We start from the raw sequence: 26,758 nt of genomic DNA, 5'->3' as shown, positions 1-26,758 counted from the left end.
ATCTAACATCCTTGGAAATAATTAATGATATGTTGAAATAAACTATTATTAAACTACTTGCATAGTTACCTTACTTAATTTATTCTGATTCATAGCTAAAATACCCTTTCTTTATTCTTCAGCAACACAGATCATCGACCAGCAAGAAGTGCGTGATGTCAGATCCTCCAGCTCATGACCCGCCTCCACCACCGGCACCCGCTGTCATGATCCCTAGAGCTCGGCTACATCCACATCACGGAGACAGGTACCGTATTTTATCTATTATTATTTCAAAAAATAAATGATTTAACTGACTGCCTTACATTCTAAAATTGACGTCTGTGTATTTAATGTAAGGTCAAATATGGCCAGCCGAATAATAGAGCCACATGCCCTTATTCCAAACACGAAATGTTGTAATAGCCTGAATGTGACCAAGAATTGACGCTAGTGTCGCATGTATGTGTTTATTGTAAAGATAAATATAACCTCTTTTCGTGAATTTAAAACCTACCTTAAATATACCCACATTCAGGTGATTTAGCAACCGAGATGTCAAATAGTTAAGTCCATTTTTTATACATAAAATCTCACAATACCCATTATTTCTTATTTATTTTCCGTAATATAGGAATTATACTGTTTGTTAGAAAGTTGTTTACGTACTTTTGATTGATTCGGGTGTCTTTTTTCCGACAGTCGTGAAAACATTTCAAGAAAGAGGAGCTTAGAGCTGAGCAGTGAAGCAAAACTGATCAGTTATTTGGAGTCAGGAGCTACCAGTACCAATGATGAGGTTAGTTTCTTACAAACAGTTACTAAAGTTGATAAGTAAATGATTGCAATGTACTTATACTATGAAAAATGCTTTACAGATGCGAAGAAAACACAGTTTAGAATCATCGTACAGTGCGAACAAGGATAGACATAATAAACAAGGTAATTAATACTATAATAAATTAAAATGAAAGTTAGTTTAACCCATTAATGTCCCACTCTGGGCAAAGGTCTCCTCCGGTAATAAGAGAGGGTTAGATCTTGAGTCCACCATGCTGGCCAACAGCGGGTTGGGGACTTTGTATACCTTCAAGAACTATTTCTAAAGAACTGTCAGGCATGCAAGGTTGCATCACGATGTTTTCCTTCACCGTTGGATTGGAAGTGATAATTACTATTAATACACACATAACTTCAAAAAGTCATTCGTGTGCTGCCTCGGGTATGACCCTCGACCACTTGCATGGAAGGTGTAACTCAAACCACTCGGCTATCATTACTCGCTTTAAGTTTATACGTCATTTTATTTCTTCTATTTCAGGTGCTTTAGTATCAGCTGGCTTCAAAGTATCAACAACGATCAGACCCGACATGGACATGATGAAGTCGGAGCGAGATGATCTGTCTTCTGTCAACAAGGGAGACTTGGAGGCTGAGTTATCTCATTTTGATACTTTGAGGAAGTCTTATAGGTAACGTGTATCGTCTTCTACTCGGAAACCGGAAAACCGGACTCCAGGATTATCTTTATTTGCTTTTTTGAAACGTTATTCGAGGATTTGGACGTATTCTTTTTATACATAGCGTTCTTTGTTATGGAAATAGTACTATCATGAGCGAATATCGTGAAACAAGTGAAGAAATAAGACCTATTTTTATAATTCTATTGTCCGTTTATAATCTTTAAACTTTTGCGTTGCATGTTTATTTATATATTAGAATTTCTTCGTCATTCTACCGTCAGCTTACACTATGTCGAATACATTTTGACTTTCACTGATTATTTTGTGATGATTATGTGATGATGTGTTAATGCTGTTTCACTTTCCAGCCAAGAAGACTTATCGGAGTGGACAGATGCTGAAAGGAGGCTTGGAGAACTGTAAGTTATGCTATTAGTCATTTTCAATTTAATTTAAATTTCAATTCTTTCTTAGCATTTCGTTTTCTACAACCATCAGCAAATGAACACATCGGCCAAAAGTCCTAACAGCATTTATTAGAGAAAAAAAAATGTTAGCCTCTCTTAAAGTGGGATGAGGAGAATATAAGAAAGAAGATTTTAATTCCACAGTGTTATATTGATTTGCTGATGGACTGTTTCAAGTACGGAGTGTTCTATTGTTATTTAGGCTACAAATAATAAACTTTCTATTATTTCCAGAACTCTATCTGAAGCTAGATCAGTAGGTGGAACTCTGCCTGCAAGCACTGGGAGAGCCGCTTCATCAACACGTCTTACACATCAGGTTAGTATAACTTTTTATTTCTATGTGTAGTCTTGTTTATGACACCCGCTTTATCACCTAAAAATATTTATATCTATAATTACTAAGTTTATCATCTTACATTTGAAACTAGATGTTTGCAAAATTTATATCAAAAAAGACTTTTCTAACTGACTATTGAAATACGGTCCTATGTTCGACCCTTAGAAAATACCAGTCCAATCTTATAAATGTTAAATATTTTTTATTTTGTATCACTGTAATATAGTATTTCATTTTACTTACTATTGCACAATTATTATAAAGAGAGTGAACGCAATTACAAACAATATAATCACAAAAATTTTCAAATGCATTCGTTTTCATTACAACACAGCGCACTCAATAATTTTTCCTTTTTATACACTTGTTTGCACTCTTCACCAGCCACTGTATTTAGTTGTATAACATTTGCACGCATGTGTAGGAGGCCAACACGATGGCTGAACGAGACCTGGGCTCCACCTTCCTGCTGCCGCACGTGCACCTCTACAAACCGGACCTTGTGGGTATCATTGGTCTACTGGTCTACTGGGCTAAAAAGACCAACTAATTTTTTCTTCCCGTAGATAAACCCTAGTATACAAAAAATAGTAGACTACCTCAATTTCCTTTAACCTCTAATATAAACCTAAATAAGTGAAAAAAACCTGGTGTCACTAATAATGAACCAACTTGAACTGCTTAAAAATAAGTCATTACACCCATTTACCCAGTTCATAGTGGGGCGTTCTTAGTTTTATAAAGGTCTAATATTACTATTACCTGTCTGCACCTCGGGTAAGGCTTAATTAGTAAATTGAAACCCTCAATTTTAGTCTTTTCAGATATACATATATACTATCTCCTACAGCACATCACTTGCTTGGCACACTTTTTATACCCTAAACCTATATTTCCTATTAGGTTAATTGTTGGGTTTGAACATAATATATAAAACTGCCTCCGTGTTTAGGTCGCCACGCCGCTACCATTGTGTCGGGAGGTCGCGGGTTCGATTCCCAAGATTCCTTCGATTGCTTGGTTTTAAATGTTTGTAAAAGTCCCCGCGACACAAGAGCAATTCTTAATGTGAGAGTTGTATTTTTTTATACAATAAAAATAAAAAATATATCTAAATATTAAGTTTAAAAATGTTTTTTTTTTCCAGACCAGTGACGTGTCAGAATTCGACTCCCTGTGAGACCGTTCGAGATCAAGTCATGTAGTTACGAGTATTATTTCTGTCGATCGTTGATTATTCTCACTTTTATTAACTCTTTTACTCATAGAAATATCACAAACTACAAAATCAAAAACACATAAGTCTTATTGCAACAATTTATAAAAACAACGGATAGTTGTTGATACTTGGGAAGAAACGCAAATTGTATCAACATTATTTTTTAAAGTGAAGGCAAATCTTGTAAAAACTTCGAGTAGACCACTAAAGACCAATAGGTGAATTAGGCTGCATAAAAATCAAATTAATTAAAATAAAATAAGTAGAAAGCTTTAAAAATATAATTACAGTCGGGATTCGAGCATTGAGTACCTATTACACAATGACTTAATAAATTTGAGTCAATTTCTTCAAGTAGATAATTTATTTTGAGTAAAAGAGTCTCACGAGGCGTTTTATTTTTACCACCAAAGTAAAGACTTATCTAATTTATTAACTTATTTATTCTATTTAAATGTTAATGCTTATGTTTCAATATTATGATTTGTTGATATTTCATCTTTATTCAAAGAAACGGTTTACGAATGAAATTATTTTTAAAAATGCCATAGTAAATGTAAGCATTTTTAGATGTTAAGGTTAGGAAGGGATAATGAAAATAATTTGAATGAGAAATCGTATAATATATAGAGGTTAGGTTATTTTTTTAAAGATTTCTTATTTGAAGAATTTTCATTTGTTACGACAAATTGTGCGATGTGCCAATTTTATATTTAGACAAATTAATACACCATGCTTTGCCATGCTATAAAAATATGCAATAAAAACAACTTTTTATCAAGGAAAGACTATATTTTAACGAACGTTATTGAATGAACATAAATTAGTTTCTAATAAACGTAGGTAAATTGTACCTTATGTACTCATAACAACAGTTAAAAATTTTGTTTTTCTTTATTCTGCACAGAAATCAATTACTTTCGTACGAAACTCCTCCATATTATTGGGCGTACGACATTTAAAAAATAGTTCCCTCAACCCCCGTTAGAGGCGCTGATAGTTTTTCCATATATTTGTTGAATATAGTAGTAGGTCGCCTCTAGTATATTGTTTACCAATAAAATGGCAGCATGGTGTACAAAACGGATTGTTAGCAAGTGTATACTTGTATGTAACTTGTACGTGTAGCTAATGTTTGTATCGTTTCGTTAAGCTTTTGTACTCTGTTAAATAATAAACTCTAGAATTTAATTTTTTTGTTTTTTTTTTATATCCTTTAGTGTTATTTTCTTAGTTGTATTACTCCTGAGCACCCCTGGGCAAAAATATTTGCGAAGTACCGATGTTTTTCGTATATACAAGTACATACTGTATTTTGTTTTTCTAAGGTTTCTAGTAGACATTCCACAGTGTGAAGTAGAACAGCTTTTAATATTTATTGCTGATCTTTTGCTTTCAATCTTGACAGTAGTCTAATTTATGGGCCGGGTAATAAAACTACTAAATAAATATGAGACATAGCGTTTTTATTTAATATTCAATAATTATTTAATCGATAGAATATTTAGCAATATTACAAATACAACGTGAAACAATTGAACATTGCAACTTAATTTCTTTCTCCTTTTTTTTAAACTTAATACGTCAGCGCAGCAACTGTTGGATTCTAGCCTGAAATCCTTAACATCGATACTTAAGCACACAGACTTTAAAAAAAATTAACTATCATTTTATCAATAGTTATATAAGCGAACCCTTACGACTAGTCATCAAGGGGACTTCCAGAGCCGATATGACAAAACAATTGCATCGAATCAGCTTTGCGGTGTATCAGCTAAGCGATCGTTACATTTTACTCTCTCAGTCTCATCCCGAAACATGTCTGTCACTGACAGACGTCTTCACGACACAATTCTAACCTTTTAAACGCCATACCATTAATATTACACGGTATTTAATTCATAAATATACTACACTAAGTTTATATGACATTACATTTATGTAGTATTCAAATTAAACAACAGTCTGACGTTTAAAAGGCTGACATTCACTACTTTCTCGCTACTCATACAAAACATGTTACATTAGGTCCAAAACCTACAATACCGTCATAAAAATTATATTCTTACGTCAATTATAATAAACTTGGAAGTGAGCAAGCCCCGTTTAATTTGTCTAAGTTTGATGAAATCGTCTACGACCAACTGAAATGTCCATCACGCAATATGACGTCACATTAACAATGTCTACGAGTTTACCGCTCGATACTACATTCGATTAATGTATTCATACTACAATTTATACAAATCTTAACTACATACAATATAAATCTTAATCTAATAAATAATATGGAAATAACAACAACAAACGTAAAGATATTCCTAAAATTAAATGTATAAAGGAAAATAATGACTAGACTGATGAAAGGTAACCTAGGACTAGATCTGTTACTAAAAATAACTACAGACATGGTCGTAAATTAAGTTACAAAGGTCGATATGAAAATACAAAAAGGACAATCGTTCCGGTACATCCCGATGTCTGATCCCATTTCTCCGCTTTCAGCCAAGCCTAGCTAACAAAATCCAGTTGGCCGCAGAAATAGCAATACTTATCCTATATTGTATCTCTATCTACCTACTTACGTAAGAAATTGTGCAAGAATCAAATATGGAGATCCTATCTTTTGCCTATTTTTCAAGTGAACGGAATCTCAGTTATCAACGATATCAAAATCCATTTCAGATACCTACTTATGTTACTTATAAAATAGTTAATAGTCCTAGTCCGTTAACATCATGAAGCATATCGATATCTAAAGCTAAGCTATGGGTTATAGGTCAAATAACATGGACCATGTCGTAACCGACGGTTTAGTACAAAAGTTGAGTACCAAAATATTATCCAAAGTGTCCGTATATATGGCCAACGTTTGTCCAAAGGTTAGCCATACGTACCGATGTTTTCATAGAAGTCAACTATTCAGTTTAGGACTTAGTTGCGAGTGCTATAGTGTCAGTATAGTCAGGAGATATCACATAGACGCTTTATACAGAGATAGTTTTGTCTACAGCGAGAAGTTTATTACAGGTAAAGGTAGTTCTAATATAATTCGTCAAGTCAGTGGTCAATTCTGGAGTAAGGTCAGTGATTTATCTAGGGTTGTAATATAGTCATCGTCACGGAAGGAGATGTGAATGCGGAGTAAACATTTGCAGATAAGAATTGCAGATCAAAATTGATGAGTCTGTTTCATAAACAACTACTTCTCACGGTCCATTACAACCCTAGTTTTGTCATATTTAAAATTTCGTCATTTATTGCATTTTTTATGCAACATCGACTGTAAATCATATTTTTAGCCTTAAAAGCTTTTAGCTCTCAAACTGGCTCTGTCTCAACATTATGAATGTCTAAATCAGTATTATTTGTCATATCAATGTTGGAATCAAGTCCTGTCAAATCAGTTCATTAAAAATCTTATTAGGTATTATCAGTAACGACCTATTGTCATATTTTTATAAAAGATTCAGGGAACCTAAGAACCGAACTATAAAAATGTAAAATTAGCTTTAGTGCATCATTTGCCTAAGCAAGAGTAGGTAAGAGCTTACAAAATGCTAGGAACTTCAAAGAAAAAGTGATTTGCGTGAAAATCTAGGCGCACTTTACTTTAGTGCTAGTCAAAATTTACTTCTTAGATTCATCTAGACTGGATGGAGGCGATTTGGCGAGCATCGTCAAAGATCTGTAAAGAATAAGCATTTATTTATTTATATACAAATAGTTTTAACTGAATAATGAAATGAAGAAGATGCTACTCAATTTAAGAATCATCTAAAATTTTCAATTTTACGTGAACAAGTGAAAGCTAAATCAAAGGTTTTGACTGTTCAAATGAAAGATGACGTAACAACCAAAACCTTTGCTACAATTTCCAACATTACCCGATGTGAAACTAATGTGAAATAAATCTTCTACATTTCATATAAAAAATACACCCGTTGTCACTACATGCCATAAAGGACACAGCAATAACACACTGGATAAATCATGTAAAATAAACGTACACCATAAAGCAAAACATACCCATAATTCTATGGTTATAATGGTGATAGTTATATTGGTGAAAAACGAAGCAAATTATAATAAAAAGCAATACAATAAAAAAGTAGTGTACCTATTTATCGAGCTTGTCTTGGGGGTGACTTAAACAATAGCAGCTGCAATGACAATATTTTTAGATTTAGTAGGTACAGTTTTTGATATACGAATAAAAAAGGTGAAACAAATAAAATAAATAATAGTCACCAATTTTGAAATAGGTTAGATAAATTATATGAAGAAAGCGTCTAAAATGATGATCAAATTAAAGTGATGAGTTATGATAAATAAATATACATAGAAATGTTTTTTATGGTATGTAACTTATTGTAACGAGCAATAATGAAAAAACAGTTTTAATTAAATAAATAAGGGCAACGGATATACATAAAATACTATAAGTAGACATTTATCTCCTATTTATTCTTCAATATACGTAACAATAATATGTTCTTGAAGATTATTTGTAAGATTGTTATTTAAAGATGACAGAAAAACATCCGATATAATGTTGGCAAAAAGAGTCCTATCTCATTTTATCAGTCAGTTTTACTTTTCTTGACTTCATGACGTGTGCAAAGATTTTTGCTTCTGTCAAAACTATAAATGTTTGTTGGTGTGTCTGTGCGTTTGTTTATTACCTTCTCTGAGCTGGAATAGGCGGTGAAGGCTGTGTCGCTGGAGGTAAGGATGCTGGACAGCTGCCTGATAACGCCGGCTGATCGTCATCATCTCTTCGTTCTCCTGAAGATAATATACCATTAGCACAAGTTTCTAAGTTTTTAGGTAAGGTGACACTTTACTTTACCACTATGTTTAGGCACGTAAAAAATGAAGAGATTTTAAATTCGTCTGTTGGTTTTCCATCTTTTCTACAGAATTGATTTTGGTGGTTATATTTATAAATATTTAAAAGGTAATGCTTTAATGAATAACTGAGAATTACTTTTTTCTTTACAATATTATTATGAACACAGATCTTTAATTTATTTAGTGACGGTTCCTAAGAAGTAAGGACTCGATAGAGAGGAAAGATAAACGAGTTTTTAAGGGTCTAAGAAAGGTTAAGATATAACATGTGAGACAATGTTAGAGAATGTACCTCTAACAATAGGAGTATCACCGATGTAGAACGTGGGTGCCGGCGTCTCCACGGCTGCTTCCTTGACTGACCCGTCAGCGCTGACTGCACTCAGGGTATCTGTACTGTCGAACATTATCGTGCGCTCCTTAGCACGAGGAACTCGGCTGTCCAGCTCCTATAGAGTAAAGAAAATGAATAAAACAATGTAGTTATCTTACGAACAAATATATTGTTGGCAACATAGATTTTGTCTCTTTTACTGCACATAATCTTTCGATTGTTAACTACCAGATCTATGAAAAAGCGTCACCTCTCTTTATCATTAGAATTGGTAAATTAAAGAGACCCAAGAGGAGGAAATGTATATTTTGTACACTCACCAATCTCTCAGTATCTGAGTCAGGTTCCTGCACTTCATAATCATGCGAGTAATGTTCACTCGTTGACTGGTGTTCTAAGCTCTCCATCTGGACAGCCGTGATGGGGTCCAGGGTATCCAGGGACGAGACCATCGTGTTTGAGCCTGGAGGGGGCACCGCTGTTATCTTTTTGATTAGTATCAAGCTCGGTGGGGTAGCAACATGTATCAAAATAAATAAAATAAAAATCATAACCCTATCAAAAATAATTATAACCTTACTTTTATATCAAACCTCAGAATTTCTTGATAGAAAATTCCTTGTTTGAGTTAACAATTTTGAAATTATTTTTGAAAGAATTAATGTTATTGGTTAAATATTTATAGATAAAAGCGGGGATGAGAGCAAAGCTTATCTGCAAAATACGAAAGATGATTATAAAAGTCTGAACTCTCATGCTGTTAGTCAAGTTACTAGAATAAATAGTTTTATAAAATAGACTCAAGTATTCCATTAAATCGCAAATACTATACGTATAAACATAGTTTGATAAGCCAATGATATAAAGCCAATGCAGGTTATAGTTGATAAATAAAAATATGATAAAAATATAATAGTAATAGACTAGTTCGAGAATCAACAATGGTATTGACAATAAAGCAGATTTTCGGCCGAATATAAGGCAAGGATGAAATGTTATATGTGTATTGCACAAGAAATATTTGATGCTACATCATTCTCTTACCTTTTAAGTTGGTTTATACGTAAGAGAATCTTTTGACGCTGACTGATGGCTATTATCCTTGTAACAAACCAATTTTAGTATACAGGATAGCCTTGAGAAGTTAATTTTAGAGCGTTGGAAGATAATTTGTAACCTTTTCTTCGCATCAAAGCTGCACGACACTAGACACTATTATTTTCGTCCGTGTCCGCTGCGGTAACACCCAGGATGTTAAATTGTCAAGCATCTCCTTTAAGTTACTGTTATTACTTAATTTTGGAGATTTTTATCTGCTCTTCTTTGAATGACGGCTGTCAAAAATCGAACTAATCACAAAGAAAGTCGAGTAAATCAACACTTACCTCCAGAAGTAAGACTGCCTGTCATTGGGGTGTCCACTTCATAGTTGTAAGTAGCGCGCGTCGCGTTAGAGCTGGTCGCTTCAAGGCTGTCGGTGCTGCCCAGCATCAGGTCAGCTCGAGCACCCCTGGAGCATGTTTCACTAGTTATACTAATGGAATAATGATGACTGAGCTCGCGTAAGAAAATGTCTGCTTCACACTCATGCGACAAAGCAAGTTAATGTACCAGATTTTTGCTATGGAGATATAATCTTTTTAAGACTTATACCCCCGGTATTTAAATTTTGAATAGCCATCACATTTTTTAATAGCAATCTGCAATGTTAGTTATCAATATTACTGTACTTTATTTTCAAAATTAAACTGGATATTGTAAAGAAAGGCATATATCAACTTACCTACTAAAACTTCCGGAGGAGCTGAGCTCTTCATCCTGGCCGCTCCAGGAGCCACTAGCTGGATCTGTAAAATGTTTACCGGAGAACGAGATCACGCTGTGAGCTACCGACCTGCCGGATGAGGGCGATAGCTCACGGACCATGCTCCCTTCCCTAGAGAACTCTAAGTCCTCAGGCTTGTCTGACGTCATCGTTATCGTCTGTCGCGTGACCGTCACTACTTCCCCATCAGTATGCCTCTCCATCACAGTCATCAAACTGTCCAGCTCTGAAGGCTGTGACGTGATTGACGATGACATTTCTGAGCCATACGACATAGCACTCTCTTCAAGCTGTCTCGGTCTCGCAGGAATATCAACTGCACCGTCAGCATCTGAGCTTGTAACTGTCTCCGAAACCTTCTTGCCATCAACAAATCGCTGTTGAATAACTGTCGTAGTTCGCACGACTTCTATCACACCACCATCAGTAAATGTCCTAGTTACTGCATGGCTTTCTTTTGATTTCTCTTCCTGGTCTAAGATCTTCATCATCTCCTCGCAGTCTCCTGGTATTGATTCAGCAGAACCATCGCTAGGTGCCGCTGCGCAAACAAAGGACGATGATTTTTTACATTCTTCTGACACTTCACCGGATGCATCCGGTTCACATGTCGACGTTGACGCTCCCGGCTGAGGTTCTGGCTCCGTCACAAAGAATGCTCCCCTATCATCAAACTTCTTAACAGTAATTACTTTTGGAGTCACTTGCTGTAGCTTCTGTTCAATTGCCATTTGTTGATCAATTAGTTTTCTTATACTAGCTGAGTCTGTCAATATTTTTCCAGACGGACTTCCGTAGCTGCCTACTTTTTGTGATGGGCTTCCGCTCTTTTGAGATGGACTGCCACTCTTCTGTCCCGGGCTGCCACCTTTTTGTGGTGGACTACTTTCAGAACTACCACTGTACGAACGTTTTTCTCTTTCCAAAAAGCTTCCACTGACTTCTTTAGGATCTGCCATTAACAGAGCTTCCTTTTGCTTAGCCAGTATTTCTGCCTTTAAAGCTTCAAGACAAGCCGATTCAAGGCCTTCAAATTCCTTTAAACTAGACACTGAGATGTCATCACCCTGGCTCTTGCTTAGTATGTACCGCCTTGGTAAAGAGCCATTGAGTGAATCTTGAGACGAGGATGAATGTTGTTGATATTGTTCCATTAGCGCTCTTTCAAGGTTTTCAAATTCTTGTAACGAACTGATTGAAATATCATCATTATCGCCTCTCACCCTAAACCTAATTCGAGATGCCATTTCAGACTCCGATAGACTTCCGTATGAATTCCTAAAGCTGCCGTAACTACCTATTGACTCCTTCTGAGATGTCAAGCTGCCAATTCTGCTAGCATCAAAGTCAGTCATTTCTTCTTCTTTGATGTCTTCTAAAGGTACCCTTTCATAGTCATATCGTGGGTCACCTTCAAACTGCATCTGAATCCATCGCCTTCCTGCCTCTATTTCTGCTAACTCCTGAGCCTGTTGTTTCTTCTGCTCCAGTTCATACTGCAATAGCTCTTCATCAGATAGTGACCCTGACGCACTGCTAGTGCTTTCTTGCTTCTTCGTGGATTTAGATAGGAATTCTTCAATTTCTGTGTCGTGACGTTTTTCGTATTTTTGTGGTTTTATTTGTACACTTTTACCCTCAGTATCAGTTTCTTGGGCTTCTTTAGCAACCTCCTCTATTACTACAAAGTCATCCATCTCGCTCGGTTTGTCTACCATTTCGAATTCATCGCTTGTTGGTGAATCTTGCTCTTTTTCATAAGCGCGCATAGATCTTTCCTCGGTTGTTACAACCAATTCAGACTTGCTTGCATCAGCCACATCAGATCTTAATTCGGGTGTCTCTGATATATCATACATGTCATCAAGGACATATTCCCTACCGTTGTCTGTTGAAATTGAACTCTGACTGGGAGCAGATAAAGGTGTGTGTGGTGTAGACAAATGTTCATGAGTCTTTAGACTAGATGTAGAACTTTGTTTACTTTCTAGTGTAGAATCTGGAGTTTTTACTATGGCTTTCTCTGCCTTTGTTTTGGGTACAGATGAGTCACTTTTCGATTTAAGGATTTCTTCATACTGTTTCGTTCCAACTGGTATTATTTCTTCTTCTACATCAACAAACTCTCTTTGGCTGGGTGGTATTTCTGTTACAGGAAATGGTACAACACTAACTTCTTTGACAACCTTCTTAGTGCACACCTCTACAACTTCACATATTTCATCTGGGGCCGCGGCAGATTGGCCAGGCACACTCTCTGATTGAAGAACTGTCTCTTTAGTAATGACAATTTCTTCTTTAGAAAGTCTTCTCGGTTCAGGAGTTATGCTTCCAAATCTTACGATATCTTCATACTCTGCTGAACCAACCGGAATAATTTCACTTTCGACGTCAACGAATTCCCTTTGTGGTCTGTCAATCTTTGTCACAGAAAATGGGAGCGCTTCCTCTTTGTGAGTTAAAGTTTTTGTAATGACTTCTGTAACTATTTCTTGTTCTAGTTCCGATTGTGACGATGGCATATCCAACTTTGAAATAGACGATGACAAAACTTCATCTGTTTTCAACTGACTTGAAATGGTAGTGTCGGAACCTTCTTTGTCCTTTGTTGAGTCTTCGTCAATATCCGCGCTTTCTGAAGCACTTTCTATTGGAAAATGTTCGGGTATCATTTCTTTGGGCTGAAATCTCATTTCATGTGACCTTTTCATTTTACCAACAGGTTCTGTTACATCTACCTTGCTCTCGTCTTCATCACCGGAAGCTTCTTCATCGCTGACGTCTTTTACCTTCTGTTGGTCTTTTTCTCCTTCATGCAAGAATTGTTCTACGTAAGTACTGCTTTCCATCAATTCTTCTTTCAGCTCATTAGCTGACGGCACGAGTGTTTCGGAAGCATCAGATATGTCTATGCTAGCCACGTGGCTTGACCCGTCTGAGTCTAAGCTCTTCATGCTATCTCGTGATGCGAGCGAGCTACCTGCGGTGTAGTAATCCTTTGATGTCCTCATTGACTGTGACGATACATCATGACTTGTTAACGCGGTCTCGAATTCAGTGCCACTTTGAGCTGTCATCATTACTTCGATGTCTGATGACAGTGGTCTACTCTCTGAATGCTCAAAACTATGGTAGTGACTTTCTCCTGAACTCGACCAGCCTTCGACTTCAGATGCGGAGCGCCTATCTCCTACACCCAGCTTAGATTTCAGGTGCTTTTGTTCTCTCAATTTTACCTCAAGACTGCTTATTGACTTATCTCTGTCATACAAAACAATCTCACTATCAGTTTCAATGATGGAGTGAGGGCCACTATCTGATCGTATCGAAAGATCTCCAGTGTCTAGAGGTGGGCTTGACTCTTTGATATGAACAGTTTCTTTCTCCTCGTCAGATGTTGTAGTATCTTCTTGAGAACTTACTTTCTGTGATACGCCCTCGGATAATTGACTATCTATTTTATCTTCTTTATCAGAAGAGATGAGCGTTTTATCATGATCATCATGTTGTTCTTCTGTAATGACTTCAGGTCTATCTGGACTGATTAACAATTTAAACTGGAACTCCGATGGAGACTGCTTGTATTTAATACTTCCATCACTTTTCTCACTTATGATTTCACCTTGAGCTGCTTCAAGAGACTGTTTGACTTCATCTATAGTTTTTTCCAAAACTGACAAGTCAGCAAGTGGCTGAGCAGATATTAGAGAATCTAAATCGACCCTTTCTGGCTCGGGTTTCATCGCGTGAAACTCGGCAGAGGAGAGATCTGTATCGTAGCCGCTGCTACAGATATCTTCTAGACTTTTCTCTTTGATGAGTTTCACTTCCTCCCTCTTTTCAGTGGCAGTACCAGTTAAGTAAGCTGAATCAGCTTCGGTGGAAAATTCAGATGGGTGAAGGGTTTCCGCGCTAACAGTAGAGTCAATAGATTTCTGTAAAATTTCACCTTCATGGGATTCTAAAGACTTAATCATGCACTCTGTGTCAAGACTTTCACCAGATTTCATCATTATGTCTTTAGATGTGGTGCTTATTTCTTCAGAAAGCTCGAACGTTACTGGCGACATGTCAGTTTTGGATGTCTTAGTCACTTCTGTCTTTGTTTCTACGACTGTTCTAATTTCTAATATGGTATCACTGTCAGAACTTTTAGTCGTTGTACTCGATGTTTCCACGCTAGTTGTTACTTTAGGTTTTGGGATATCGTCAGCTACTTCAAACGAATCTGCTTTTTGCACAGACACCTCCCAAACTTGATCTTCAATTTGTTGTTGTGGTAATTTTACGGGAGATTTTAATGGTTTGTCTCTTTTCGGTGTATCCCCCGTTTTATCATCATGAGGTAATTCAGGAGCTACTTCCGACTCAGAATGTGTATCTTGACTACCAGTGCGACTAAATGTACTTTTGACAGGCGATGTAGTTACTTTGATTTCTTTAATAAAATTTACTTCGTAGATTTCATCGTCTTTTTTAAAAGACTTGGATTTGCTTTTAGGACTTTCAGATGAGTCCCGTCTTTCAGTAGGTTCGCTTTTAAAACTCGGTGCGTGAGAAGCATCAGAACTAAGATCATCATGCTCTTTACTCTCAATCACAGATTCTTCCTTGTGGTGTTCCAGCGTCGAGCTGACAACTTTGCCCTTTTCTGATACTTCAACAGTAGACACTACTTCATCTTTTTCAATGATTTTCAACGTTGAATCAACAAACGCGACTCTAGATTTAGCGTCGTCATCTTCGACGATATCTCGTAATTCACCTGGCTCAGTGAAATATTCTTTGCCCCACTGTTCATGAGACATATCTCTCTCAGATATTTTGACTTCGTGTTTCTTCTTGATAGTCTCATCTTTCAATGCCGTCATCTTTTCTTCAGATTTAGTCTGTCTTCCAGTATAAAGACCCTGTTCGGAGAACTCCCGTTCAACTTTTATAATGTCAGTATCATCTGTGCTTCTCTGCACAGTCTTCGTTTCGATATCGGATCGCTTTGCAGTAGCCTCGTGTGCTTTTTCTAATTTCTTCTGTGATGTTTCCGTCTGATCGCCATCCTTACGAACAGTCGTCTTTTCCTTAGTTTCATGTTCTTGCCCTCTTAATTCATGTTTCGTTTCAGTTTTAATAACAAGTGAATCATCGTCCGAAGACGACACTTGCTTGGTTTCAGAGAAGAATTCTTGCCCTGATATTTTCCTAGTTTCTGTTTCTTTGTGTGTTAGAATCGTGCTAAAGTCTTGATCTTTACTACCAAACTTAGCTACCATATCTGACATAACCGCTTCAGGGTCGATAGATTGGAACTTCAATTCTCCGCCCTCAAATGTTTTGTGAACGGAAGAAGATGAAGTTTCAACTCTCGACTCACTGTAAAACGTGTCAGTTGAAGTAGACTTTTGCATTTCTTCCATTTTGACCGCAAGTTGTTCTTTCTTAATCTGATCAATGACGTCAATACTCTTTTCTATTGTCCTATCTACAAGTTCTATGGCCCCACTAGTAATAGTAGGCTGGTCAACGTTAACGAATGTCATATTATCAGCTACGTGTTTAGTTGGAGACTTAGGTCTGGCGGCGGCTGTTAGTGCCTTAGACGCTTCCATCAGCACGTCTGAAAAGAAAAATTGCTTTATAACGTCTAACTTGACTGCCTAAGTAAACAAAAAAACGTTTAGTAGTGTGAAACATTGAAATACGTGGAATAATAGTAGATACATGTATCTAAGTTAGTTGTTTTACGTGAAGATCATGTGCACATGGCAATAATTTTGAAATAACACCAATCGTTTCTTCTCAAAATGCACCAAAAGCACTTAAAGCATGTAGTTTTATACAATATCTGTGTGATGATGTTATTTAGACAACAGCGATGGAAGCTAGTGATGGTAAAATGGTAAAATAAATGAAGATTCAGAATCAAAGCGAAACGTTACTCAAACGTGAATGATAACAGATGAAATAATTGCGAATCAAATACGAGAAAATAATTTGTCCGTCAGATTAAGAAGCGATAATAAAACAAAGTGATGTTTGGTTGCTTGTGGGTCCACTTACCTATAGCAACGTAAGGGCTCCGCAAGAAAGAAAGTAAAATTTACTGTGCTGACGAATATCTGCATAAATCATGTGATTGTTGCAACTGAACTAAGGTCTTTTTTAATTTATATTTTTTATTCTGATTAGCTTCAATGGGGGGTCGCATTATATCATATTTTATTATGTCAATTTTAGTGCATACTATTTCGGAAGTTGTGCTATCCGTTTACCAGACTTCGTTTCAAAGTCTCGATTTTAGTGTGAAAATCAACCACGACACATGCGATAACTGGCGTACAAATAAAGAGTGTGGCAAATAAGGCTGTCTATAATGGTTTTTCACTACAAAATCAAGAGTAAAGTTTCGCTATGACTCTACTTTGCCACTACATTACTGCAAAAAGCTTGCAATAATTTTGTCACTCGTTTCAAAGGACAATCCAAATATTCAAAATGCCATAGTCATCGTTGGTATTCTTTAGATAGTAAAGACAAAGTTTTTGATAGTAAATTATTGTTTGTTGTTACTGACCACTCTGGTGAGCTTCGGTTTCACTGATGAGACTGTCTCCGGCTGACGAAGCTCGTGGTGACTGACGGCTAGCATCCAGGAACGAAGAGTCGGAGCCTAGATGCAAGGAACCAGTTAGCTCCTAGGTCTAGCACATTCTACTGGACGGGTAGTGACAAAGTCGTGTTGCTGATAGTGTTGTGTTCATGATGTGACGTGTGGTTGATTCGGTTGTTGAATGATAGTAGCGTTCGCTAAGTGATCGACGTCACCACAAACTATCTAACTACGACATCACTATTGATGCAAAACTGACATAAGAAATAACTGTAGAGCATTTGGCACCAATGGCTAATATTCTACAATCACCTTATAATAGTCAAAGAATATCACTATGAAAAACTCTGAATTTTATTGTATATGGATAAGGTATGTTTAGCATAATTGTTTCAATCTAATTGTTGGTCAGTTTAGCAAAAACTAATTAGCAGCAGTGTAAAGATTTTAGAGTGGAATTAATAAATACCTTTAGGTTGCAGCCCGACGTGCTTGTCGCTAGAACCTTCCTCCAACTTTGCCTTCTCTTTCAGGATCAAGTCCACTGGCGACGGAGGTGGAGTCTTGGAGAATTTCGACTGGAGATCTGGGATTTAAAAATAATTTATTAAATGATACAAGATAGTAACTTCCATTTGACGTTAAAAGATTTTTTATTATACTGACCGTGAGTTACGTGTGTAGAATCAATTCTAATAAGAGCTCCTTGCGAAATATCCTCCAAAAGGTTTGAACATCTTCGATTTAATTCCTTCATATCTGGTACTTCATCTTCAGCTTCTTTCTCAAGATCAGGGTCAGAAGATTTACCATCAATCGCCTTCTGTTCTGTTTTCCCATCGATAGTAATTTCCTTCTTCCCATCAACAGTCTTTTCGGTTACAACGTGTTTTTCTTCAATGACTTTGTCTCCTACTATAGTCTGAACTGTTTCAGTTACAATAACTTCCCTGCTTACCTTTACTTCAGGTTCTTTTTCAGATAAATCTTTTTCCTCTTCTTTTCTGAATTCTGATTGCAGCTGTGCAATCTTCTCTTCCATTTCTCCAATAAAATCTTGTTCTGTTTTATCAGAAGGTTTGGTTTTATCCAAAGACTTGTCATCATGATCACTGAACAACTTGCTTTCGGTTAAGATAGAAGTTTCTTGGGACGAGCTTGTTGATACCCGTACCACTCGAGACACTGATCTCTCCTCTTCAATAAACTCCCTGCTGACTGTTATTCCTTCCGAAACATCAGACGCTAAGGTCTTAGACACGTCTAGGGAAGAATGGTCTTCTGAAAAAGTCTTCTCATCAATTGACCTAGAAGTTTCCTTTACACTTTCAACTGAAGCTTTAGAATAATCTTTGGTCAAGTCTACAGTTGAGTCCTTTGATAGCTCATTGGTGGCAAAGTCTCGTGAAGTGTCCTTACTATCAATTGAAGATTTGGAGTAGTCTTTTGTTAGATCAATAGACTTCTTTGATAAATCTGGTGTTCCACGGTCTTCAATTGGCTCCTCAATTCTGGAATCTTCTTTAGCATCAATTGAAGTTTTGGAAGGATCCTTGACTAGATCAGCTCCACTGATTTTGGAAAAATCAGCTGATGTTCCATCTTCCAATACAGATTTTTGGCTCTCATCTGAAGATTTCGTCAATGTGGATACTACTGTGGTAACTGATGATTCAGTAGTGGACTTTGAGACTAGATCTGAACGCATTAAACTGTCAACAAAGTGAGTTTTCTTCACAAATTTCTCGCTAAACTTATCATCATCTTCCGAGTCTTGTCGGGCGGCACTTGTACTTGGCATTGTGCTTTCGGGAAGCATAGCAGAATCACCTGATTTCGGTGCCTGGAACGATCCGGGGACGTCATCGGGGTATTTCTCTTCTTCGCCGAAAATGTCAGCCTAAAACAACATACATGTAAAAAAAGCTAGCTGTAAGTAAACTTTAACTAAAAGTGATAAGCATGTTATTAGTAAGACAAACCTCTTTCTCAGGGAAGTCATCAGCGTCATCAAGTGAGTCTGTACGCATCTTCCTCGTGTCAAAGCTGGATGCTGGAACCTTGCCATCTAAGTCTGAGCTCGGTTCAATGATTTCTAGTACCTTTGCTTTGTCCATGTCTGTAAAAAAGATCAAAAATTAATTATATTGCACTCACATTATCAAAAAGGAAACTGCTGGTTTGTTAAAGCAATAGATATTTACGTACCCGATTCTGAATCCGTATAAATCTGTTCCTCAACTTCTTCAGGGGAACTTTGCACGGAGAACGTCCTAGGGTGTTTCTTCTTAGGCATGATAACAATCTCACCACTGTCCCTTGACAATGATTTGATCAACCCAGGCCTCTCTTTGACAAACTTCTTTGTCTCTTCAAACACCGCTTCTTTCTTTGCCTCAATCTCTTGCTGTGCATGATCTTTTTCTTCTAAGTATCCTTCAACTGTTGTTACAGCTTCCTCGATAATAGAATCTACAGATACTTGCCCAGCAATGTCCTGAGGTTCATCATCGACTGGATGCTCTTCAGAAGAAACATCAAAGTCTTCCGACGCTTGTTTTATAATTATTTCAATATTGTCAGCCATCTGCTTCATAGCAGAGTCTGATTTTTTCATTTCAGTGGTCATTTCTGTTGTTACTTTGTGCGTTTCAATAACAGTACTAACGTTAGGTTTCGGTGGCTCATCTTCAGTTTCCACTTCAGACTCAGCGATCCTTTCTAGTGATATAGCAGGACTGATACATGAATGTCGCCTTTCCTCCTTATGTGGAACTTTAGCATCATAGGATCTCTTTTCGACTTCAACAATCTCTTTCGTGATTGTTTTGATATCTTTGTCTTGTATTGGACTCCTAGCCGCTGCAGCGATAGTACCCTTCTGCAAGATATCATCAATAACTGGTTTCACTTGTTCTTTAGTTAATTCAGTAGTCTCAGCCAGATCTAAATCTTTTGGAACAAACTTTTTGCTGTCAGTAAAGCCTTCAATATCGAAATGACCAAGAGTATCAGTTCTTATCTTTGAGACGTCAAATTTTCCTGATGAATCGCTGACAATTACTTGCTTTTTCGTCTCAATGTGTTCTTCCACCGTTGTCGCAGTACCATCCTTGATGATAGTGGTTACTTCAGTGACAACCGTTGGTTCTTTAGAAGTAATTGTGTATGAGGTTTCAGTCTGTCTTGTAGTGAATACAACTTCTTTGGGATGTTCGTCATGTGTCGCTTCGGTGTGTTCTACAATCTTAACTTCCTTTACTGGGTGTACCGTTTCAGTTACAACACTCGTTTTCACTGTGACAGTCTCGCGTTTTAATTGTTCCTCTCGTTCTTTGCTTAGGAAATCGCTTGTCATATCCTTGTCGGGCATTGAGCTGGAAACAAGAGTACAAATTTATAGACTCAAGTCATACTAAATTTAAATTACGTTATTATAAAAGTGTGGTTTCTTACCCGATCTCAGCGATATGTGGTAGTTTATGAACGTAATCAGTAACGTGGTCTTCAGGGAAACCTTCAACGTCATCTAACGAATCTCCGTGTGTAAGTCTTGCTAGTTTCGACTGATCAGTTTTACCTGAAACAATATTTAATAAGCCTTACCATCAAGACTACTTATTTATAATTTAATATCCTTTTTTTACAACTAAGTGATTTTATTCATATTGGTAAGATTACAGTTTACCACTAACCTGAAGCCGTCTTTGTCTTAGAATCACTCTCAGGTTTAATTTCTGGTTTATCTTTAGACGCATCGACATGTGTGCCTTGTGTTCCGATGTCGTCTTCAGATTCTTCAAAGGTATAATCTCTGGACTCAGTAAGGCTGTGGGCGTCTGATAAACGCTTTTCTTCTAAACGCAGTTCACTGACTGAGCCCGACCCAGCTGAAGTGACTGACTGTCTTTTAACATCAGCTACAACAAACATACGTAAAATTAAACTTATATCACTATCCCGCTTTTAAGATTTTTAAGCCTATTCTATAGTAACAGTTTACTTACCCTTTTCTGGAATTTCTTCCTTAACAACTTGAGTTTCAGTTTTAACTACATCAATTTCTTTCACTGTCTCAATAACAGCTGTAACAATTTCCTTCTCCACAGAATGTTCTTTTGGTACCTCCTCTTCAGAAGAAGTTTTCTTTTCAGTCACAGCATCTTCAGAACTAATCTTATCTGAGATGCCTTCGGAAGACTTTCTATCGGAGATCTCAATCTCACGACTACTCTCCGAAGAGATTTTATCAGACTCATCTTTGTCAAATGACCTGTCAACCTCTTCCGCTTCTGTCACAAACATTTGGAACTCCTGTTTAGGTTTTTCTACATCAATCGCTAAATCACTAAGTTTAGAGATAGATATAGATTCAGTTCTCGAGTGACGTTTAGGAGTCATTTTCTTGAAGACTTCTGGTTCATCTGCTTTGTCTGAACCTGAGTCTTGCTTCTCTATACTTGGTTCGATTCTCATTGAGGTAAAACCAACGCTTTCTTCAAACTTCTCATCGCCGAAGCCACTGCCGGAATCAGCAGTTTCTTCATATTCGGCTCTTTCATCAAAATCAGATGATGACACTTTGGCCTTAACATCTGATTGGTCTGATTTCAATGATTCGGCTTCTGAATGTCGTCTGGAGTCTGTATGCTCAGAGTCCTCTAGGGAATCTGAGTAGATACGCTTTGAGAAGAAACATTCTTGTACTGAGTCATCTTCGGGTACAGTCTCAATGAATTGACGTGCTTTAGCGCTTATCACTGGCGATTCTTTTGGTGATACCTAAAAATAATTTAAAAGTATAGAAAGCTAACTTTTATTTATATCTACAGTCACAATAAAATGGTTATTTATGCAAAATTATAACTGATTTCTTAAATATTATAGACGATATACTCGGCAAAGAACAACTCTTTGCATTACCGATTATTGCATTAACAAATTATTTGGCGTTTTAAAAGAGTGGCTGGTAACTAGGTAACTCTTTTCATAAGGTCCTATCCGAAAGCGTTATTTAAAATTGCTTAACTTACTTTCTCAGCCTCCTTTTGTCCCAACGCACCAGCAATAACTTGCGAGCTATGTTCACTCTCATATTTCAAGAACTCCAACGTCTGGTCCCTGGCTTCCTTCCTATCAGAGACAATTGACGTAAGAGACTTAACCTCAGTGACCTTAGACACGGCTTGGTCTACGTCTTTCTCTACTTGTGGCCTATGAGCTGGACTGGTGCCGATCTGGTCATCCAGGTCTGAGAACTGAGAAGCTTCGTCTAAAGAGTCACTTCGGTGCTTTGAATCTCGTGAGTATACCTGTAAGTAAAAAAAAGATTTTAGTACCTGATCTTTTTAAATAATATCGTAGCTACGGAAAATGTTTTTTCAAAGAGCCATTTACTTTGCAGAACTGTGTATTTTCACATGCTGTTAATTAATTTAAATGTATTTTTTTCCGGATTAAGGTAAATGTCTTCAAGTTTATTATTGTCTAGCTTATTTAGTAGACATTAGTTTTTTGCTAAGCACTATTTTCTAAATATATGTAAATAATCTATGTGTAAATGGTTAGAAGAGATAATGAGAGGAAGATTTGAAAACTAAATGAAATAATTAACCAAAATTTCAGACCTTAGATTCAGTCTGCGATACAAAGCTGAAGTCCTTTTCAGTACTTTGTTGGAGATCAGCTAACGAATCAGCTTTATCAATGACTGACGGTATTGGAGATTCTTGGGAAATCTTTTTACCAATCAAGTCCTGGGCTTCAGAACCCATTGAATCAGTCTTTGTATGCTTGCTTATGTCAGATTTCGTACTGGTGGTTGATATTTGAGTTTCCACCTGTAAAGATATTCGTTAATTATTGCTCTCGTATTTTGAGAGTAGAGTCTGACTGCTCATTTGCCCATATGGTCAGATAATAACCGAACTATGGACTAGTTTTTAGTTAATTCAAACTTGAATAAGAGAAACAAAATACCAAGAATATCTTAGTTTTGCTTTCTTTAATTATAAAGTAAAAAAATATAGTAAGCATGATGGTTGTAAAGAGTGTAAAAATCTTCAAACTAATTAATATTTCTACATACCTTTTCTTTGACTAATTTATCACTAACAGATACATCCTTCTCTTCAAGAGCTTCTGTTATCTCTTCTTCGCTAACTTTAGAACGCAATTCCTCAGTTAGTTGCTTTTCTAGTTTTTGTTCAACAGCAACTATAGGTGGAATGTCTTTCTTGTCATCATCGCTTGGTTTATCATCTTTGGGTTCCTTGGTATCTTTAGGCAAATCCTTTGCATCAGGTTTCTTGTCAAATACATCTCGATCAATTTTGACCTTTGACCTTTGCTCCAGTTTGTCAACTTTAACTGTAGTTTGGGATTCAGTCTCAGTTTCTGAATCAGTAGATTTCTTTAAGAATTCACTGTCCTCTTCCGAAGACACTTGAACTAATGTCGAATCTGTCCTCATTGTTTTATGATAAGGTTTCGCTTTTTCCTCTTGTTTTATCTTAGAATCAAAGTGCAGTATTGTTTCTTTGACGGATTTTACAGTCTCAACATGTTTTTCGGTTTCTACAGACACTTTGTGTGTGACGTGGGTTTCCATACTAGATATTTGTTTCGATTGTTCTCGAACAAACTCTTGAGTGTATTCAATACCCTGGTCCTGTTCAAGGGTGTGTTTTTTCAAAGCTTCCTTTGTTAATTTTATTGTGGTTTTAGGTAGCTCTATTGAGGATTCTTTCGACATTTTAGATTCGAAAGAACTAATCTTAGCCTTCAATGGTGCTTCAGCGATATCTTTTTCTTCTTCAACAACCAAATCAGGAGATTTATCACCATCATCGAGTTTCTCTTCAACTCGTGACGTCACAATTTCTTTCTGTGAAATAGCTTCCTTAGTAAACGTATCTTTGGTTTCAGTTACTTTCACTTCGGAACTTTCAGCAGTGACTGATTTTCTTGGAGTAATGGTAACGTTTGAGAAATCACCAGACGGGAATCTCATGGATTCGTTTCTCATGTGCCTTTGTAAATGTTTTGGAGTAGGTTTGGCCGGTGATGACGGGTCGAATTTCCTGAACTGTTCGACTGGTCGTTCCACTGGCTTCGGTTCTTCCTTCTTTGTCTCAACGACGACTACCTCTTCTCTTTCAATCTCAATCTCTTTTTCTTCCTCCATTGATTCGGGAGAAGTTTTTGATCGTGTTCTTTCAACTTTAGGTTCCTTCTGTACCTAAAAATTATGATTACAAGGTTATGAGGTATTAATATAGAAAAAGAAAAAAAGCTTAATTTTAGTTGAAATAAGTGTTAGTTTTATTTTTACCTGTTGTTCAATGTCCTGGAATTTCTTAATATCTGGTTTGATTTGAGTCTTGATTTCAATAATTTCTTCGCGAATCTCTTTCTTTTGTTTCGACGCAGGAATTTTACTTTGGCTTAGTTTCCTTGTTATTTGTTCCTTCCTCTCGGCTACGCTACGCTTAACATCTGCAATAAAAAAAATTATCAATTTACTGATCGTATTTCTAAATGAAGGCTATGCGGCGATTGGTCTCCTTATATAAGACTACGCTTGTCGTATTGAGAATCATTTTGTTCTCATTTTCAAGTTTTAAGACAATGACTATTAATTACTTTAATGGTTAAACCAATAATATGATCAAACAAACCAGATAGCAGAAAAATATTAACACTTCAACTGAATCGGCCACGTTAGCTGCAGGTGTGTCTGAATTGCAATTGGAAGCAACATAAGTAATGACAAAACTTTTTATACCTGTACCTTCGTCTTCTTCACTGTCCTCGCTAGGCGTAGGTGTCCTCTCAACCTCACTCTTCTCCACAATGGACTTCTCTTCAGGCGAGTACTTGGCTTCATCCTGATCGTGTTCCGACTCCCGATGTTCAGGGATCTGGTCCTCATCGTATATACGGTCTTTGAGTTTATTGTCTTCTTCAGCTGTCAAAGAAAATATTCGAGTTAATCAACTGTATTAATAGAACATTTCCATGTTGATTTGAGAATCTAATACTAGCCGTTTTTGTGTAACAATCTAATTTTTTTAAATCTATTATAGCATTATTTGTAATTTTGCCCTTACGTTATCCATTTGAGGGCACGGTTGTAGAAGTCAAATACCTTTTATCTTAGCATAAAGTCTAATGGAGAGGTAGACAACAAGTGGGTCCAATTATGCACGTGAGTACAGATATATTATTATCATGTTGAGCCGTCAAACAACAATTAGCTACTTAAATTTTATGAGTCACTCTATAAAACTATTAGCTTACCCTTATAAGCTTCGATTTCCTCGGAAGCCTGTCTCTCCTGATAAATGTTCCTTTGGATGCGTCGCTCGTTCGTCAGCTCTGACTGTGGAGCGATTATGTCATCTCTGCCAATGCGACAAAGGGCGAGCTCCAAGGAATTGTCTGCGAAAGGAAATTAAATGCTGTAATACTCTTTATAGGTTGTGATTTCTGCATTTTATTGTTACGCACAAAAGCAATCTAAACTCGAAAACTTGGGCTAGTTTAAGCATCGGTTGCATGCAATGACTAGATACGAAGCAACATCTTCTCAATTGCAGTTCTTTATTATTTGAGATATTTTTAAAAGGACATAGCGGTGCAAGTTTACTTTTAATGTTTTTCTACAATGTTTTGCGTCATTCCAAAGCAATTTTCTTTTGCATAAAACTTTCTGGGACCATTTGATACTTATGTTTCTAACGCATTATAATAAATTGAACCCATTGCTGTCCCAATGCCGGGCAAGGGTCTCCTCCGTAATCAGAGAGGAGACCCTTTTAAATGTCTGGCTAACAATAAATAATTACCTTGTGCCTTAGTGCCAGACTGTGTTTTCCACAGTTTCAGCATCAGCTGCGCCTGTTCGGCCGCGGTGATCCTCTTCGCTTGAATCTGGTTGACGGTCGCTACGCTCACTCCGAGCTCGTAAGCCAGCGCCACCCAGTCCTTGCCGAGAAGGTTGCAAATATCTTCCAACCTAAGAGATAAAGTTGATGGTTATGTTAAAAATTATTGAAATAGGAAATTTTAAGACGCCCATTCTGAAATGTAACTGAATGTGCTATGGCACAATAAGTTTTTATTTTTCCACAATACCCAGCTGAAGAAGCACTACATAAAATTTAGCGATTTTTGACAACAATGATCACTTCTCAAACATTCGATCTTATAAAAGTGTTTATTAATAGCAGTATAATAAAGCATCCAATCTACTTATTTGCACAAGGCGCCCCTAGCCAGTTGCGCTCACGGATCGGTAGAGTATCTGTGGGTTAAGCAACCCTTGGCGCGGTCATTCCATAGATGGGTGACCGCATAGTGGTATTTGAGATCTTTATCTACTTACCTTGGATCACTGAGCCTCTGCCTCCAGATCAGCTCCTGTTCTTCAGTGCGTAACGGCACGGTGTCAGTCTGGATCGGTGACGTGCGCTCCATGGGCTCATCCGGTACCATGATGTTGAGGACGGCGATCTGTACACCGAAAATAAGATTATTATCGGTTCAATTAAGTGTTAGTAGATATTTTTGTAAATAATTCGATTTAAATCTACATCAGATAATTCATTAACCTAAAATCCTGTAACTCCAGTTAGTATAGTGCTATTGGTAAGCTTTATAGTTTTAT

The 26,758-nt window shown here is 36.9% G+C and overlaps 2 protein-coding genes across 5 annotated transcripts in view; one reads left to right on the top strand and one right to left on the bottom strand.

Moving 5' to 3' along the window:
* Positions 1–4,659, top strand: part of LOC142983911 (uncharacterized) — a 116,154-nt gene extending 111,495 nt beyond the window's left edge. The window contains exons 12-19 of one of the 2 annotated variants that reach the window (XM_076131102.1): positions 123–247; positions 682–778; positions 858–921; positions 1,301–1,451; positions 1,811–1,861; positions 2,144–2,228; positions 2,674–2,751; positions 3,397–4,659. In XM_076131102.1, the coding sequence (XP_075987217.1) occupies positions 123–247; positions 682–778; positions 858–921; positions 1,301–1,451; positions 1,811–1,861; positions 2,144–2,228; positions 2,674–2,751; positions 3,397–3,429 (684 nt within the window). In that variant the 3' untranslated portion in view covers positions 3,430–4,659. The remainder of the gene's footprint in view (positions 1–122; positions 248–681; positions 779–857; positions 922–1,300; positions 1,452–1,810; positions 1,862–2,143; positions 2,229–2,673; positions 2,752–3,396) is intronic. The other variant, XM_076131103.1, reaches the window with a different exon arrangement.
* Positions 4,660–4,913: 254 nt separating this feature from the next.
* Positions 4,914–26,758, bottom strand: part of LOC142983910 (uncharacterized) — a 133,037-nt gene continuing 111,192 nt past the window's right edge. For 2 of the 3 annotated variants that reach the window (XM_076131099.1, XM_076131101.1), the window contains 22 exons: positions 26,477–26,604; positions 25,938–26,107; positions 25,390–25,530; positions 24,875–25,057; positions 24,422–24,585; positions 23,177–24,328; positions 22,716–22,928; positions 22,122–22,400; positions 21,096–21,870; positions 20,784–21,008; positions 20,545–20,668; positions 19,297–20,465; positions 19,071–19,207; positions 17,755–18,988; positions 17,558–17,674; positions 17,053–17,148; positions 10,440–16,095; positions 10,042–10,166; positions 8,977–9,134; positions 8,615–8,771; positions 8,154–8,256; positions 4,914–7,156 (listed from right to left, as the gene is read on the bottom strand). In XM_076131099.1, coding sequence (XP_075987214.1) covers positions 7,099–7,156; positions 8,154–8,256; positions 8,615–8,771; positions 8,977–9,134; positions 10,042–10,166; positions 10,440–16,095; positions 17,053–17,148; positions 17,558–17,674; positions 17,755–18,988; positions 19,071–19,207; positions 19,297–20,465; positions 20,545–20,668; positions 20,784–21,008; positions 21,096–21,870; positions 22,122–22,400; positions 22,716–22,928; positions 23,177–24,328; positions 24,422–24,585; positions 24,875–25,057; positions 25,390–25,530; positions 25,938–26,107; positions 26,477–26,604 — 12,564 coding nt within the window. In that variant the 3' untranslated portion in view covers positions 4,914–7,098. The remainder of the gene's footprint in view (positions 7,157–8,153; positions 8,257–8,614; positions 8,772–8,976; positions 9,135–10,041; positions 10,167–10,439; positions 16,096–17,052; positions 17,149–17,557; positions 17,675–17,754; positions 18,989–19,070; positions 19,208–19,296; positions 20,466–20,544; positions 20,669–20,783; positions 21,009–21,095; positions 21,871–22,121; positions 22,401–22,715; positions 22,929–23,176; positions 24,329–24,421; positions 24,586–24,874; positions 25,058–25,389; positions 25,531–25,937; positions 26,108–26,476; positions 26,605–26,758) is intronic. The other variant, XM_076131100.1, reaches the window with a different exon arrangement.

This window comes from Anticarsia gemmatalis, chromosome 25, assembly GCF_050436995.1.
Source record: "Anticarsia gemmatalis isolate Benzon Research Colony breed Stoneville strain chromosome 25, ilAntGemm2 primary, whole genome shotgun sequence".
In the NCBI taxonomy this organism is placed as follows: Eukaryota; Metazoa; Arthropoda; class Insecta; order Lepidoptera; family Erebidae; genus Anticarsia; species Anticarsia gemmatalis.
The sequence above is the reverse complement of the archived record's forward strand: the minus strand, read 5'-3'. Positions and strand labels throughout refer to the sequence as shown.